Source organism: Mustela erminea, chromosome 11 (genome assembly GCF_009829155.1).
Source record: "Mustela erminea isolate mMusErm1 chromosome 11, mMusErm1.Pri, whole genome shotgun sequence".
Lineage (NCBI taxonomy): Eukaryota > Metazoa > Chordata > Mammalia > Carnivora > Mustelidae > Mustela > Mustela erminea.
In genome coordinates, this window is record NC_045624.1 from 93,375,625 (window position 1) to 93,392,680 (window position 17,056).

At 58.1% G+C, this 17,056-nt stretch overlaps 1 protein-coding gene across 5 annotated transcripts in view; it reads left to right on the forward strand.

The window, feature by feature from the left end:
- OGDH (oxoglutarate dehydrogenase) overlaps window positions 1-10,560 on the forward strand; it is a 53,432-nt gene extending 42,872 nt beyond the window's left edge. For all 5 annotated transcript variants that reach the window (XM_032305507.1, XM_032305509.1, XM_032305505.1 and 2 more), the window contains 14 exons: window positions 293-421; window positions 2,377-2,556; window positions 2,909-3,061; window positions 3,267-3,369; window positions 3,502-3,630; window positions 3,757-3,907; window positions 4,128-4,255; window positions 4,361-4,539; window positions 4,887-4,958; window positions 5,348-5,476; window positions 5,876-5,948; window positions 8,867-9,030; window positions 9,141-9,295; window positions 9,487-10,560. In XM_032305507.1, coding sequence (XP_032161398.1) covers window positions 293-421; window positions 2,377-2,556; window positions 2,909-3,061; window positions 3,267-3,369; window positions 3,502-3,630; window positions 3,757-3,907; window positions 4,128-4,255; window positions 4,361-4,539; window positions 4,887-4,958; window positions 5,348-5,476; window positions 5,876-5,948; window positions 8,867-9,030; window positions 9,141-9,295; window positions 9,487-9,607 — 1,866 coding nt within the window. In that variant the 3' untranslated portion in view covers window positions 9,608-10,560. The remainder of the gene's footprint in view (window positions 1-292; window positions 422-2,376; window positions 2,557-2,908; window positions 3,062-3,266; window positions 3,370-3,501; window positions 3,631-3,756; window positions 3,908-4,127; window positions 4,256-4,360; window positions 4,540-4,886; window positions 4,959-5,347; window positions 5,477-5,875; window positions 5,949-8,866; window positions 9,031-9,140; window positions 9,296-9,486) is intronic.
- The last annotated feature ends 6,496 nt before the right edge of the window (window positions 10,561-17,056 follow it).

Genomic DNA, 17,056 nt, shown 5'->3' on the forward strand with positions numbered 1-17,056 from the left:
GGCCAGCACTGCTCTCCTGCTGGGAGGGTCCCACAGGCCATGCCCGGTGTGGCATCCGTGGGCTCCGCAGCAGACGGTGGTGGACTGGCCGGTGTGCCACTGGAGCAGGGCAGGGCCCAGTGGGGCTGGGGGGTCTTGTGTTCTTCTACCACTTTGTTTTTATTTATAAGTTGGAAATGATCTCAAAATGCATTACTTTTGGAAAAGCAAATTGTGACTCAGCGTCGGTGTGCCTTATGGCCGTGGTGAGCCGGGCTGTGTTGCATCTGGGGTCTCCTTCGCGTGCCCGCAGGTCATGTCCATCCTCCTGCACGGAGATGCTGCCTTTGCCGGCCAGGGCATCGTGTATGAGACCTTCCACCTGAGCGACCTGCCCTCCTACACGACTCACGGCACTGTCCATGTGGTCGTCAACAACCAGGTAACGGGGGCCCCAGGGCCAGGGAGCCACAGACCTCCTGAGGACTCTGTGCTCTGCGGCCGTCTGATGCGTCTCAGTTATTTAGGACAGTTCTCGGGCTCTAAAGGTGGCTCTTTTATAAAAGATGGAGACAGCGCCAGAAACATGTTTTTAAAAAGGAGAGATTTGGGATGCCTGGGTGGCTCAATTGGTTAAGCAGCTGCCTTCGGCTCGGGTCATGATCCCGGTGTCCTGGGATCGAGTCCCACATCGGGCTCCTTGCTCAGCGGGGAGCCTGCTTCTCCCTCTGCCTCTGCCTGCCTCTCTGTCTGCCTGTGCTCGCTCTCGCTCTCTCTCTCTCTGACAAATAAATAAACAAAATCTTTTAAAAAATAAAAAATAATAAAAATAAAGAGAGATTTGGGGGTGCCTGGGTGGCTCAGTGGGTTGAGCCAGTGCCTTTTTGCTCAGTTCATGATCTCAGGGTCCTGGGATCAAGTCCCGCATTGGGCTCCCTGCTCAGTGGGGAGCTTGCTTCCCCCTCTCTCTCTGCCTGCCTCTCTGCCTACTTGTGACCTATCTCTTTCTCCCTCTTCTCTCAAATAAATAAAAATATTTTTAAAAACATAAAACAGAAGAGAGATTTTGACCCTGTTACTGAAGATGGTGATGTGACCTTGGTGTGTTATCTTCCAGCCCCACAAGCATATAGGTGGCTATCCTTCTTTAAGGAACCCTGGTTTTATGCACCGTGTTCTTCCCGTTTCTTACTCCTTTCGCTATTTTCTCATGGCCTTATGTGCTCTTAAAATACTAATTTTAAAGATTACATATATTTTTTCTTTATCTGAGGGAGAGTGCGTGCACATGCACATGAACGGGCCTGGGGGCCCAACAGAGAAGCAGCGGGTCTCAATCCCAGGAACCTGAGATTATGACCTGAGCCAAAGGCAGACGCTTCACTGACTGAGCCCCCCAGATACCCCTTAAAATACTAATTTTAGGGGCGCCTGGCTGGCTCAGTTGGGTTAAAGCCTCCGCCTTCGGTTCAGGTCATGATCCTGGGGTCCGTGGGATCGAGTCCCACATCGGACTCTGCTCAGCAGGGAGCCTGCTTCCCTCTCTCTCTCTCTGCCTGCCTCTCTGCCTACTCGTGATGGGTCTGTCAAATAAATAAATAAATAAATAAATCTTTTTTTTTTAAAAACTGTGAAGCAGGGACAAGCGTAAAAAGACAGTGGGTATTGTCCAGGCTGGCAAGGCCCCGCTGTAGAAGAGAGGTCACGTTCGTGGAGCTCAGGCATGACTGCTGTGGTATTATCACACTGTGTCTGTCTGAGGCGTTTCATAGAAGTCAGGAAATGCAGGTTGTTAAATTATGAATACAGAATTTGTAGTACATTGACAAAGTAAGGACTGCTGTGAAGGCTTTAACTTTTCCTTTCTAAGAAACTTGTAATGCTAGCTCCTCACGTTAAGTGAGCGAACTGCTAAGTTACGAATGGTGTCAGAAGTTTTAAATATGTGTTACATGTACATGGGCAAAGAAAACATCAAAATATTTATGCTGCTGCTGGCGGAAAGATACGTAACTTTGTTTAAATTACAATTTTTTTAAAGATTTTACTTATTTATTTGACAGAGATCACAAGAGGCAGAGGTGGTGGGGGGCAGGCTTCCCACTGAGCAGAGAGCCCGGTGTGGGGCTCGATCCCAGGACCCTGGGATCATGACCTGAGCCAAGGCAGAGACTTTAACCCACTGAGCCACCCAGGTGCCCCTAAATTATAATTTTCTTATACTTCCAAACTGTGTGTTGGACGTGCATGAAGTTCATTTGCAGAATAGGAACCAATAAAACAATAAAAAAAAAAGTCCCAAACGGCTGCCTGGGGACTCCGGAAGGCGGGCACGGCCAAGTGGCCACTGGCTAGTGGCGCTGCGCCCGGCCCCGCCCAGCAGCGCATCCTTTGCAGATTGGCTTCACCACAGACCCCCGCATGGCCCGCTCCTCGCCCTACCCGACGGACGTGGCCCGCGTCGTGAATGCCCCCATTTTCCATGTGAACTCGGACGACCCAGAGGCCGTTATGTACGTGTGCAAGGTGGCGGCCGAGTGGCGGAGCACCTTCCACAAGGACGTGGTGGTGGACCTGGTGAGCGGCCTCTGTGTGCGGGAGAGGAGGGGCGGCCTCCCGCAGACTGACTCGCAGTGCTGCTCCCCACATGGGCTCCCACACACCGCGGACCCACCAGTATCCAAGGGCCTTCCCGCGGTCCGCTGGCCGCCCTTCTTCAGGGCTCCTGAGGCCCCAGCCTGGGTGAGCCAGGCCAGGAAAGAAGGAAGCTGGGGTCTTGTGCTGGGTGTCCCCAGGTCCCTCGTTTCATCTGTGACAGTGACTCAGCTGTGAAGGTCTAGACTGTAGGGGAGGTATGCTGGGGCGCCGCGCAGGAGAGCGGGCAGGTGCCGGCGGGCCCCTGATGCCCGTGTGTCCGCACCGTGTGCAGGTGTGTTACCGGCGGAACGGTCACAACGAGATGGACGAGCCCATGTTCACGCAGCCGCTCATGTACAAGCAGATCCGCAAGCAGAAGCCCGTGCTGCAGAAGTACGCGGAGCTGCTGGTGTCCCAGGGCGTGGTGGACCAGCCGGAGTACGAGGTGTGCCCCGGCTCCGGCTCACGGAGGGTGGGGACAGGCTTGCAGGGACAGGTCTCCGACTCCAAGCAGGCCTACGGCCGGCAGACGCGGCTGCCCGGACCAAAGACTGTGACATGGCCAGCTGTTCCCGGGCCTCAGAGCTGTCATGCACCTGGAGGCGCTGTGCAGGGCACCCCTGACGGCCACACCGTGCCCGCCCCTGCAGGAGGAGATCTCCAAGTACGACCGGATCTGCGAGGAGGCCTTCGCCCGGTCCAAGGACGAGAAGATCTTGCATATCAAGCACTGGCTGGACTCGCCCTGGCCCGGTGAGCAGCGGCCCCACCTCCACCCCTCCCTGCCCCCACTGAGCGAGCAGCCCCACCTGCGCCCCTCCCCACCCCCATGGCCGGCCGTGGGCCCCACGTGGCAGCCACGTGTCCGCTCACCCCCTGTCCTAGGCTTTTTCACCCTGGACGGGCAGCCGAGGAGCATGACCTGCCCGTCCACGGGCCTGACGGAGGACATCCTGACGCACATCGGGAACGTGGCCAGCTCCGTGCCTGTGGAGAACTTCACCATTCACGGAGGTGAGGATGCCCGCTGAGCCGCGGGGCAGTTGGGCCCCATCGGGGAGGACAGGGCAGGACACCAGGGCCGCCGGCGGTGCTGCTCTGGCGGCAAGCGGGCAGCTGGTGAGCTCCGCGCCTGCGCAGGGCTGAGCCGGATCCTCAAGACCCGTGGGGAGCTGGTGAAGAACAGGACCGTGGACTGGGCGCTGGCGGAGTACATGGCCTTCGGCTCGCTCCTGAAGGAGGGCATCCACATCCGCCTGAGCGGCCAGGATGTGGAGCGTGGCACCTTCAGGTAACACCCATAATCCCCTCGGGGTTCTCATGGCAGCGCCGAGCGCGGCGGACGGAGAGGAGGGCTCCGGGGTTTCTCGGGAAGAAACTCTGGTTGGCCCGGAAGCAGCCTTCCCCTGCTCTGACGCGGGCCCTTCTGCGGAGCACGTGGCCGCCTCTCGGGTCTGCGTGTCAGGGCAGGGCGCAGCTGCACGGCCCCCCTAATCTGTGTCGTGCCTCAGCCACCGCCACCACGTGCTGCACGACCAGAACGTGGACAAGAAGACTTGCATCCCCATGAACCACCTCTGGCCCAACCAGGCCCCCTACACCGTGTGCAACAGTTCACTGTCTGAGTACGGGGTCCTGGGTGAGTGCCCCCGCCCTCGGGCCCTCCTCCCGCCGCCCCACCCGCCACCTGTTCCCACCCCACCCCCCACTCAGTCTGCTCTTCTCCCGCCTCCTCCCTCTGCAGGCTTTGAGCTGGGCTTTGCCATGGCCAGCCCTAATGCCCTGGTCCTCTGGGAGGCCCAGTTTGGTGACTTCCACAACACGGCCCAGTGCATCATCGACCAGTTCATCTGCCCAGGACAGGCCAAGTGGGTGCGGCAGAACGGCATCGTGCTGCTGCTGCCTCACGGCATGGAGGGCATGGTGAGCCCCACGGGCCCTGGAAGCTGGCATGGCCGTTGCGGTGCGCCCCATCCCCAAGGGCCAGTGTCAGGTCCTGCTGTACCTCTGCCGAGAAGCAGGAGGCCAGCTTACACGCCCCTGCTCTCCTCACTGTGGAGGCCGTGTGAGAGACCATCCCAGGACAAGGCATCGGAAACCCTGCAGAGCCGGGGTGTGGGCCCCTCCACACTCTGGGGGAGGGGACAGGGTGGAAGAGCCAGCGGGTCAGTGCAAGTCAGAGTTTATCAGACAGAAGTGACCCGAGTCCAGGCAAGTGCAGCTCCCACTCTGCAGAGCTCCTGAGATGTAATTTTTGTGTGTGGTTCCAGGGCCCAGAACATTCCTCTGCCCGGCCGGAGCGGTTCCTGCAGATGTGCAATGACGATCCAGACGTCCTACCGGTGAGCGGGGTGGTGGCAGCACACTGGGCCTCGGTGACATGTAGGCAGCTCCTGCCGGCCCCCGAAGTGAGAGTCCCCATCCCGCTGCCGTGTGAGGAGCAGCTGTGTGCACTGGGTTCAGGCAGACGCCTTAGAGGAGGGAGCTTGGGCAGCTCTGGGCTGGTGTCAATGGAGCTGTACGACTGGGCACAGTAACCGGGGATCTGTTTCTATAGCAAATCCGACTGGCCCGTGGTAGAACCGGGTGCAGGTGTGGCCCTGGTCTGCAAAGGAGGGGCGGGATGGAGTGGGACAGAGAACCCAGAGCGTGAGCTCCTGGCGGGGTCCCTGAGGCAGCCCCGTGGCAGGGGCTTAGTCCGCTGGCCTCTGGCCTCTCCCTCGAGCCGCAGAACCTGGAGGAGGCCAACTTCGACATCAACCAGCTATACGACTGCAACTGGGTGGTGGTCAACTGCTCCACCCCCGGCAACTTCTTCCACGTGCTGCGGCGCCAGATCCTCCTGCCCTTCCGGAAGCCGGTCAGTGCGGGGCGCCCCTACCCAGCAGGGGATGGGTGCGGGAGCGGGTGGTGGGTGGTGGCGCTCCGGTCACGGAGGAGAGGTGCGCAGGGTCCTGGCCAGCAGGCTCCGGGCAGGGTGTGGAGTGGTGAGGAGGAGGCTGTGTGAAGGGACCTGGCCCTGGGTGGGGACCCCACAGAGAGGCTGCAGGCTGTCTCCCGGGCACAGGGTAGGGGCCCCGGGGCTCAGCAGCCTGGGACACGTCCTGGAGGAGTGCGCGTGCAGCCCAACGGGAAGCAGCATCGTCCAGGCCCCTCCTGCCCACGGAGCTGGAGGCACAGTACCAGGTCTGAGGCGCGCAGGGGTCGTCCTTGCCATCGGGTCCCCGGGTCCATCGCAGGCTGTGCTGCTTCCTTCCAGCTCATCATCTTCACCCCCAAGTCCCTGCTGCGGCACCCCGAGGCCAGAACCAGCTTTGATGAGATGCTCTCAGGTGGGTGTGGGACAGGCTGCCGCTCCGTGGGGCTCAGGGCCTGCACCCGAGGGTCTCACCGTGGCTCTTGCTGCCTTCCTTGTCACTGGGTGAAGACCAGTGACCACCACGGCCCACGAGTCGGAGCTTGCTTATGACTTGCTCAGAACGTGCGTCTTGTGTCCCCCCGGGTCTGCGGCCTTCACCCGGGCGCACTCCAGGCCTTGTTTAGAGGTGGGGAAGCAAGCCTAAGCTCAGGGTGCCCCGGCTGCCTGACCGCTGCTCCCAGAGGGTGTCCTCTGGGGCCCTCAGCATTGAGACTCCACCTGGATAGCAGGCCGCGGACACATCCTCGGGCTCCCTGGGCCAGGGGAACCCACCTCCTCCCCGCCGTGGAGCCCCCTTAGTCATCAGTCACGGTGAAGCGCTCCTTGGTTGGTTTATCGTTCTTGTGCTGGAATCACATAAAATTAAAACGTCAGTGTTTCTGCGTGTGCGGCCACTGCGAGTGATGCGTGCCCCCACAGCGGTGTGGTCGTCTCCAGAACTCCTGCTTTCTGCACTCAGAGGTCCCAGGTGTACATGCGGCAGGTGGCCCTGGGTCTGCTCGTGCAACCATGTCACGTTCTCCAGGGCTGCCCACGTCGCAGCAGCTGTCAGGACTCCCTCCTGCTTTAAGCTGGATGAGAGCCCAGCGTGCGGATGAGCCTCTTGTGTCTGGGTCCGTCAGAGGACATTGGTCGCCTCCACTTTGGGCCGATGAACGATGCTGCTGTGAGCGTGGGTGTGCGGGGTCCCTTCGGGAAGCCACATTCGGTTCGTGCACGTGTATTCCCAGAGGTGGAACTGTGGGCTCGTGTGGTGATTGTGGTTTTAGGTTTTTGGTGAACCTCTGTAGTATTTTCCCCAGCAGCTGTGCCTTTCTGTTTTCCTACCTGCACTCACGAGCGTTCCAGCTTCTCCACGTCCGAGTCGGAGCTTGGTTTTTGTTTCTAACAGCCGTCCTCCAGCCTCGGAAATCATACCTTGCAGGGGTTTTGATACCTGCTGACGAGTGGTGGGGAGCCTCTTCTCCTGAGTCTGCTTTAGAGAAGTGTCTGCTAGTCCTTTGCCTGATTTACGGCCGAGTTGTTTGCACTGTTGTTGAGTTTGAGGAGTTCTTTCTGTATGCCGGATCCGAACCTGGCATCGGTTCGGATGCAGCTGCTTTGTCCCATTCTGTGTGCTGGCTCCTTTGTTTTCTTTTCTTTTCTTTTTTATTTGAGAGAGACCGATTGACAGGGAAGGGCAGGGGGAGAGGAAGAGGGGGAAACAGGGTTCCTGGCGAGCAGGAAGCCTGATGCAGGACTCAACCCCTGGGACCTGAGCCAAAGGCAGAGGCTTCACCTTCTGAGCCACCAGGTGCCTTCCCAACCCCTGTGTTGTCTCTGGTGCACAAAAATGTTTAAAATTTCATGAAATCTACGTTTCTCTTTTGTTGCTGGCCATCAGCATCGCTTCCAGGAAATCGCTGCCACATCCACCGTCACGATGTGTTTGCTATATTTTCTTCTAAGAGTTTGAGTGTGGCAGCTCGTGTTTTGGAGTCATTAGCACATTTTGGGTTAATTTCTGTGTGGTGTGAGGGTTCCTCCTCTGCAGATGGATGTCCAGGTTTCCCAGCATTGGCAGGAAGGTCTCCCTCCTTCCCCACCAAGCGGCCTGGGCTCCGTGTCCACGGTCTGCATGTCTCGGTGCTGGCGCCTCGTGGCCCCGGGTGCTGTGGCTCCGGGCCGGGTTCTGAAGTCGGGAACCAGGCCTGCAGCTTCACTCTCGTGTTCTAGGGCCGCTCTGGCTGTTCGAGGTTCTTCGAGATTCCGCACATTTTAGGGCGGATTTCTCTGTGTCTGCAGAAGACGTCACTGGGCTTTGGGTCAGACTGAATCCCTAGCTCGCTCTGGGGGCAGTGGACATCGTGACTGCCGTTTCCTGCCCCCGGGGGAGCACAGACGCCACTCTCTGTGCTCATGTCTTTCATTTCTTTGGTGGCACCGGGCAGCAGGAAGGCAGGGTCTTCCCTGTCTTCGTTTATTTGGCATTTGTTCCTTTTGACGCTGCAGCAAGTGGAGTTTCTTGTGTTCAGGTCGGTCTTTGCCGGCACAGAACCGCATCTGAGCTCTGAGTGTTGGCTTTTGTATCCTGCAACTTTGCTGAGTTTATTTATTCTAATTTGCGGGTTTTCTACATGCCAGATCACGTCATCCACACATAGATAATATTTTTTCCTTTCCAATTCAGAGGCCTTTTGTCTTCTCCCCCAGCGGCTCCGGCTGGGACTTACAGTACGAGGCCGGATGGGGGCGGTGACGGGGGCCTCTCTGTCTCTTTGCTGATCTTAGGGGAGAAGCTCAGCCTCGCGCCACTGAGTAGGACGTTTGCTGGGGCCTTCCTATCTGGCCTTCCTCCCGTGGGGACAGGGTCCCCTGTGGCACAAATGTGCGTGTGCGTGCCCGTCACGAGGGAGACCCTTTTATGGGTGCCACTTGCGGGATGCAGCTTGTTCCCCTCGCGGGGCCCGGCCCTGCTGGCAGGACTCCTGAGTACTTGTTTGGCTGTGCGGAAGGTGTCGGTGTTTGCGAGCTCGTGGGGAGTCTGACTGAGTGGTCGGCAGCCCTGGTCTTCTGGGATGAGCTGTTGGGAAAGAAGGAACTGGCGCCACTTGCGGTCCAAGGCTGGCCTGGCCTGTTGTGCACTGTGCACAATGTGCTGCTCGAGGCTCTTGGTCTGGGAGGATTCGAGGGCATCTGGGGCTGGTGCGCACGGGCAACTGCATGTTGTGGCGTCAGCGCGGGTCACAGCCCTGCCTTGGGGGCCCCGACCGAGCACGACAGCAGTGGGAGGGCCCTGGGGTCCTCCGCCAAGTCCTGAGGGAAGCTCCGGCCACGGGGATTGTCTTGCAGGAACCCACTTCCAGCGGGTCATCCCAGAAGATGGCCTTGCCGCCCAGAACCCGGAAAACGTCAAGCGGCTTCTGTTCTGTACGGGCAAGGTATACTACGACCTCACCCGGGAGCGGAAGGCGCGGGGCATGGCGGAGCAGGTGGCCATCACACGCATCGAGCAGGTGAGGCTGGGCAGGGCGCAGCGCGGGCCCCCGACACCCCTCCACTTCCGGTGCCTCCTCCTGGGCTCCCTGCACGCCCCTCCTGACCAGAGCCCTGGCTCTCTCCGCAGCTGTCTCCGTTCCCCTTCGACCTCCTGCTGCGGGAGGTGCAGAAGTACCCCAATGCCGAGCTGGCCTGGTGCCAGGAGGAGCACAAGAACCAGGGCTACTATGACTACGTGAAGCCCAGGCTGCGTACCACCATCAGCCGTGCCAAGCCCGTGTGGTGCGTGCACCCCGGGGGCCGGGAGAGCCGCGGGAGCTGGGAGAGCCGCGGGGGGCTGGGAGCATTGCGGGGGGCTGGAGGGCTAGGAGAGCCATGGGGGCCGGGAGAGCCGCGGGGGGTGCCGGGAACGCCAGGAGAGCCACAGGGCTAGGCCCTCCGTGGCTCAGCCCTCACCTGCTGTCACCGCTCAGGTATGCCGGCCGGGACCCCGCCGCCGCTCCGGCCACTGGCAACAAGAAGACCCACCTCACGGAGCTGCAGCGCCTCCTGGACACGGCCTTCGACCTGGACGCCTTCAAGAACTTCTCATAGACGCCGCGTGGGCCACTGCCCTCCACAGCCACGGCCGCCCCTCGCTTCTCAACTAAAGAATAGTGCCTCAGCGCTGCCCACGCCTCTGCCCGTCCGCTGCACCATGCTCCCCCTCTCTCGCTTACCAGTTTGGCTGCTGTCCCCGTGTGCTTGGCTGCCCCCCGAGGCCAGAGGCCCCCAGCGCTGTGACTTCCGTCCAGCTGGGCATCCTTCATGGAGGCCACGGGGAGCGGGAGGAGGAAAGGAGGCCCCTGCAGGTGTCCTGGGAGGGTCAGTTGTGCCCCCTCCCTCCCGCTGCCCCCATAGGACCAGCCTCACGTGGCCTCGCAGGTACCAGCTGTCCTGGTCACCCCACACGGCGGCTGCTGCACCTGGACAAGGTGGCCGCCTCTTCCCACCCTGAGCACCAGGCCCCTCAGAGGGAGCTATCACTGTCCAGACTTCGTGGGGTGGGCTGGGCTCCGGTGGGGCTCTCCTTGCACGGGGAGCTGCGGCACTGCTTGGGGCAGCTGGCAGGAGGGGGCCTGCACCCAGCCTGGCACAGAGAGGGCAGGTCCGCTCTCTGCAGTGTCCACTTCCTCTGCTCGAGAGGGTCCCGGGCCACGTGTGGGGACCGTGCCTGCTTCACCCACCTGGGGCCTGGCAGCACTGGAGCCACAGGGTGTGGTGGGGCTCAGGGCTCACTGCTGGGCCCAGTGCAGCCACTGCCTGCCTCCCGCCTGCCCATCCCGTCCACTCCGACACCATGGAGACGGAAGCGCTCTTCTCTGTGCCGCCGTGCCTCAGCTGGTCAGGAGCGGGAGAGGAGGGCTGGGCTGAGGGGCAGCTGGAGGAGAGGGGTCCTTCCCTCACCATCACAGGGACAGATCTGATTTATTTATTTTGGTTAAAAAAAGAACAAAAACAACTGTGCATTGCATTTGGCTTGACCCATAAACAAAGTTACCCTCAGGCTTGTCTCCGTGTCCTTCTTTCTGGCCACCCCGCCCCGTCCCCCCCGAAGGAGCTGGCCTAGGCCTCCCCACCCTGTCTGGGAGGCAGCCCCTCGCTGCTCGGCCCTGTGCCATGGGTGCAAGTGGTGCCTGGTGCACCCCGGTCCTGAGCCCCCCTGCTCCCTGGCCAGTCTGCACCCCTGGAAGCCCACACAGCTCCTCAGACTTCTGCCAGGCACCAGCCGTAGCAGCAGGGCCCCTGGGGGCCCAGTGTCCCCTCTTGACAAGAGCCTCGCCATCTTGGGCCCACAGCACACCATCCTTGGCCTGGGGGAGTGGCGCTCAGGGAAAGGCCTGGGTGTGGACATAGGGGCTGGTGACCACCCCATCCTCTAGATCACACCTGGGTCCCCTGTCCTTGGAGCATCTTTGGAATCTCTGGTATGTTCTTCGTGCTCCCTGCAGCTTACCCAAGGGTCCTCCAGCTCTGGTAGGAAGATGGCCACATGTAGCAGAGCATGCCTCAGTATTTTATTTATTGTTTTTAAAGATTTTATTTATGTATTTGACAGAAAGAGATCACAAGTAGGCAGAGAGGTAGGCAGAGAGAGAGAGAGGGAAGCAGGCTCCCTGCTGAGCAGAGAGCCCAATGAGGGGCTTAATCCCAGGACCCTGAGATCATGACCTGAGCCGAAGGCAGAGGCTTAACTGTTTAAGCTACCCAGGTGCCCCGTCTTATGTTGTATTTATATATAATATCTAAGGTTTGGGTTGTACTTAGCAGGACGAATAGGAAGAGTATATGTCCCCCATCTTTCCAGACGTAGGGTCTCCATCACAAAGTGTTAAGAGAGGGGCGCCTAGGTGGCTCAGTGGGTTAAAGCCTCTGCCTTCAGCTCAGGTCATGATCCCAGGGTCCTGGGATCGAGCCCCGCATAGAGCTCTCGGCTCAGCCTGCTTCCTCCTCCTCTCTCTCTGCCTGCCTCTCAGCGTACTTGTAATCTCTGCCTGTCAAATAAATAAATAAAATCTTTTAAAAAAAAAAAAAAGTGTTGAGAGTACAGACTTGCCTGAGCCACTGACCCAAAGGAAATAAGGGAAAAGTCATGTGGAAATCTGGGAAAGGAGCAAAGGTGTGAAAAGGCAAGGAGTTGGAATGGTTTGGGGGTCAGCAGGTGGCCCAGCATGGGCCAAGCATGGAGAGTCCCCGAGGTAAAGGTAGAGGGGTCCTGGGCAGAGCATGCGGCCATGGGCTCTGAGAAGTGGTGCGTCCCACGCTGAGCTACACTTCAAAGGGCGCCCTCTGCTGGCCGAGGGAGGGAGAGGCAGGGACGGGTGCCCGTCCCTGCTGAGGCACTGGTCGCCACTTCGGCGTAGCACTGTGTGGGAGTCCTAGCCAGGACAACTGGGTGAGAAAATGAAATGAAAGACAGCCAGACGGGCAGGGGAGAAGTAAAACTATCTCCATCTGCAGATGGTACCATCTCATATAAAGAAAATCCTACAGAATCGATTTTCAACTATTAGAATTACAAAATGAAACAAGCTGGGTTGCGGTGTACAAGGCCATTACATATGAATCTACGTATTTCTAGACCGTGGCAACCGACAGAATGAAAACGAAGCTACGATTCCATGTACAACAGCATCAGAGAGAGAAAGTGCTCCAAAGTAATTACCAACAGCGTGTGAAATGTATACTCTGAAAACGACTGTTGTTGAACATGAGAGGCATCCCACGTTCATGGATCAGAGGCTTAATGTCGTTAACACGGCGTCACTCAGAACATCTACAGGGGGCGCCTGGGCGGCTCAGTGGGTGAAGCCTCTGCCTTCGGCTCAGGTCATGATCTCAGGGTCCTGGGTTCGAGTCCCGCATTGGGTTCTCTGCTCAGCAGGGAGCCTGCTTCCCTCCCACCCCGGCCTGACTCTCTGCCTACTTGTGATCTCTGTCAAATAAATGAATAAAACCTTTAAAAAAAAAAAAAACCCTGATCTACAGATTCAACATAATCCCCTTCAGAGTCCCACACTTTTCTGTAAAAACTGGCAAGTTGATTCTAAAATTCACACAGAACTTCAAGAGACCCAGAATATCCAAACCAACCTTGCAGAAGGAAAACAGTTGGAGGGCTCACACTTCCCCATTTCAAAACCTACAGTGCAGCCACAACGAGGTCAGTGAGTGCCGGCATGAGGACCGACATGGAGACCGATGGAATAGGACTGACAGCCCAGAAATACTCCTTCCCTGATGCTCCAGTGATTTTCTGCACGGGCGTCAAGACCATTCAATGAGGGAAGAAGACTGTTTTCAATGAAAACAACTGATCCCAATAAGGAATCAGGGACAACTGGACAACTGGGACAACTGATTCCAATAAGAAAAAATGAAGTTGGACCTGTCATTTACACTCTTTATTCAAAAATTAACACAGGGACGCCCGGGTGGCTCAGTCGGTGAAGACTCTGCCTTTGGCTCAGGTCATGATCCCAGGGTCCAGGGCTCAAGCCCTGAGTCGGGCTCTCTGCTCAGCAGGAAGCCTACTTCTCCCCCTCCCACTCCCTGCTTGTGTTCCCTCTCTCGCTCTGTCAAATAAATAGATAAAATATTTTTAAAAAATAAAAAATAAAAATAAAACCTAATACAGGGGCACCTGGATGGCTCGGTCAGTTAAGCGACTACCTTCGGCTCAGGTCAGCATCCCTCTCCCTCTGCCCCTCCTCCCCACGCACGCTTTCTCTCTCTCTGTCTCTCTCAAATAAATAACTAAAAGCTTTTTTAAAAAATAAAAATAAGAGCTAATATAATTTACTAAACCTGGGGGTAGGTTCTGGGGTGAAGCCTGGGTGGATGGGGCCTGGGGTGGGTCAGGCTGCATCTGACGGGCTCCTGGTGTGGCCGCTGGGCACAACCTTGCAGCCCCGTGAAGGCCCTGATGGGCTCCCTATCGCCTATGACGTGGATCATAACACGCCTGTGAAGGAGGCGGTGATCCACAGTGTTGCAAAGAATTTTACATCATGGGGCACCTGGGTGGCTCAGTGGGTTAAAGCCTCTGCCTTCGGTTCAGGTCAGGGTCCTGGGATGCCAGGGTCCTGGGATTGAGCCCTGCATCGGGCTCTCTGCTCAGCAGGGAGCCTGCTTCCCCCGCCCACCTCTGCCTGCCTCTCTGCCTACTTGTGATCTCTGATTGTCAAATAAATAAATGAAATCTTAAAAAAAAAAAAAAGAATTTTACATCATTTTACCGAAGTTACAGATAACATATCCTTCATGCTGTTTCTTCATACCTTTGAAAAGACTCAGCCTTTATTTCCAGCCATGCATGCTTTGCGGGCTCAGTGTACCCATGGGAGCCCTGGCGGCCCGTCCGAGGTGCTGCCCCCGGGCGGCCTGCTCCCGGACGGCCTCCAGAGAACAGGGCACTCCCCCAAGCAGCCCCAGTGTCACTCTTGGGCACCCACCCCCAGGCCGCACTAGCATAGCACTGACCAGGCCTAGGGCGTGGCCCAGTCCCCACCCAGTGTCCTGGCTCTCTGGTCTCCTCTGACCATTTCCCCAGGCTGGTCTTCTGGAGTTTTCTGAGTCCAGGCCAGCCCTGGAGGCTGACTCTGTGTGGACTTGTGATTAGATCCAGGTGAAACATTTCCTGTTGTCACTGCCACCGGGACTGGGAGTTGGGGGGGTGTCTCTGACCTTTCTCTCATCATGTCACCAAGGGCACGGATGTCAGCCGCACCCATGCTCGGTGAGGCTGACTTGGTCCTTTGGTTAAGGTGGTGCCTGACCCACATCTTTCGTAAAGGTACTTTCCTCCACTCCTGACAAGTTAATTAATGGCCTGGAGGAAGAGCTTATACTGAATAAATGTATTTTGTTGTTGGGTTGTTTTGGGGTTTTTTTTAGAAACTACATTTGCTGGCTGGGTGCCTGGGGGGGCTCAGTGGGTGAAGCGTCTGCCTTCAGCTCAGGTCATGATCTCAGGGTCCTGGGATCAAGCCCCACATCGGGCTTCCTGCTCCGCCAGGAACCTGCTCCCCGCCCCCGCTCCTCTCCCCAGCTCATCATCTCTCTCTCTCTCACGATTTCTCTCAAATAAATAAATAAAATCTTAAAAAAAAGAAAGAAAGAAAGAAAGAAAGAAACTATGTTGGCATCATGCAACTTTGTATCCGGTTTTTCACTTAGCAAGTGTGGGAAACTCTTCTCCTACCATTAAAAACCTCTCCAGACGCGATCTGACTGGGTTTCCAGCCCATGGAGGTAGGTGACGGCCGTGTTACCCACGAGGGTCGAGCTATGAGCTACTGGTGGAAGCTCTGGGCCACCAGGGCTTCTGTGCTGTTCTGCCGGCTACCGTGTTTTCCACGGACAACAGTATCTGGCAGACGCTTGACAGAGAGTTTGAAGGAACAAACACAGCTTGAGTCTAGATTTTCAGTAGCCCAGGTAAGGCCATGGCAAACGTCCTTGCCCGTAGTCTTCACGCTTATTTCAGAGGATGCATTATAAGAAAGGACACATTTCCGTGGATGGAGCGAAGGAGTAAGGGTGTGAAGTCACGCATTAGGCTGTAACCTCCAAACTGCAACCGTATGCGGAGAAGCACTTGGGAGAAAAGAGATCAAAAAATGAACAGGAATTAACACTCAATACTTGGATGATGAAAGGTCACGACTGATTATGAAAGTTCCTCCGTATTTTCCACAGAAGAACACCTGTAGGCAAAGAAGTGGCCGTTTTCTCTTTCTCAAGCTAGTTCTGCAAGTCAAGAAGTGAGAAAACTGTGGGTGCTTAACTGTTCGTAATAACTCAGTGTCTGAGGTTACAACTAAGTGCAGGTTTTGGTCACATTCAGAGTATCATGTCCCCTCTGGTGTCACATTTTAAAAAGGATTTTGGGGGCGCCTGTGTGGCTCAATGGGTTAAAGCCTCTGCCTTCCGCGCAGGTCATGATCTCAGGATCCTGGGATGGAGCCCCACATCGGGCTCTCTGCTCAGCAGGAAGTCTGCTTCCCCCTCTCTCTCCCCCTGCCTCTCTGCCTACTTGTGATCTCTGTCTGTCAAATAAATAAATAAAATCTTTAAAAAAAAAAGATAAATAAATAAAAATAAAAAGGATTTTGTCCAGCTGCCGTGCACCAGGAGACAGCCCGCTGGAACGAAGTCCCAGCATTCACACGTCTGTTGGCACTTAAGGGAGTGGGCCTGCGTGTCTCCAGCGGGAGGTTCAAGGGGTGGGAAGTTCCTTCTCATGCTTGCAGACGCAGCTGTCAGATAGCAAAGGGAGGCTTCCCATTCTATGCAGTCCTAGAAGAAAGGCTTTAGGAAGGCATATTTCCCCAGTAAATAGGAGAGACTTTTCTAACAGTCCGTATGGTCAAACATGAAAACACTGTAGAAGAGGCTGACACCAAACGGCATCTCGGAGGGTCACTGGGGCGGCGGTCACACTGGGGAGAGGGCAGAGCCGCCTGCCAGTCCCAGGCCCTGGACCCTCACGAAGCCACTCCTGGCCTCCCGCAGGCAGAAGAGCATCAGAATCCCCAGGTACCTGCTCCCCACTTCATGTGGGCAGCTCTCCATAGAGCCTTCCCCCAGCCTACACTCGCCCCACCCTCTGGCCTTGCTTTCTTTGTCGTCCTTACCCTGTCCCCCAAGGACACACGGCAACTTCTCCAGCCTCCACTGGGGCTGAGGCCCGGAGCAGGGCTCAGAGCCCAGACCAGAGCCTGGCACACAGCAGGCCCCATACCCAGCAAGCCGACGGCTCTCGAAGCAACAGGGCACAGGTCCAGCCGGCCTTAGGGGAGACATGTCCGCAGTGCCGAAAACCCTGGCGAGCCCCGAAAGGACAGCGGACGCAGCAGGCGCGGCCCACCCGCCGGACAGTGTCGGCGGCCTGGAGGAGGACGCAGCCCCGGCCCCGCCGCACGTGCGCGGACCTCGAGGACACGGGCCGTCCCAGGATGAGCGCTGCGCGACCCCTGGCTGGGAGCCGGGCCCGAAGGTACAGCCCCGAGGCGACCCAGACGGCTGTGAGGGCGGCCGGCCCCGCTGCGCCCGAGACGCGCCCCGTCCCGTGCCCGCGACCAGAGACCACACCGGCCGAGCGCGGCCTCCCTGAACCGGCGGCAGGAGCGCGCGGGACAGCTGACCAGGCGAGAAGGGGCCGGCGGGGCAGACAGGACGCCTCCACCGCTACGGCTCGGCCGCGACCCTGAGGCCCAGCAGCGGCGACCATCAGCCCCGCTTTCCCTCCGGGCCCCACCCCCTCCAGAGGCCCCGCCCCTCCGACCGGCCTCCCATTGACAGGTCCCGCCCCCGTCAGGACTCGCCCCCCGACCGCCCCCTTTCAAATGTCCCGCCCCTCTGGCAGGCCCCCCTCTGACGGACTCCGCCCCCCGCCAGGCCCCGCCTCCGACAGGGCCGCTTCCACCAGGCTCTGACACCCTCTTCTGACAGACCCCGCCCATCGGCAAGCCCCGCCGCCGCCGCCCGCCCCCGCCGCTC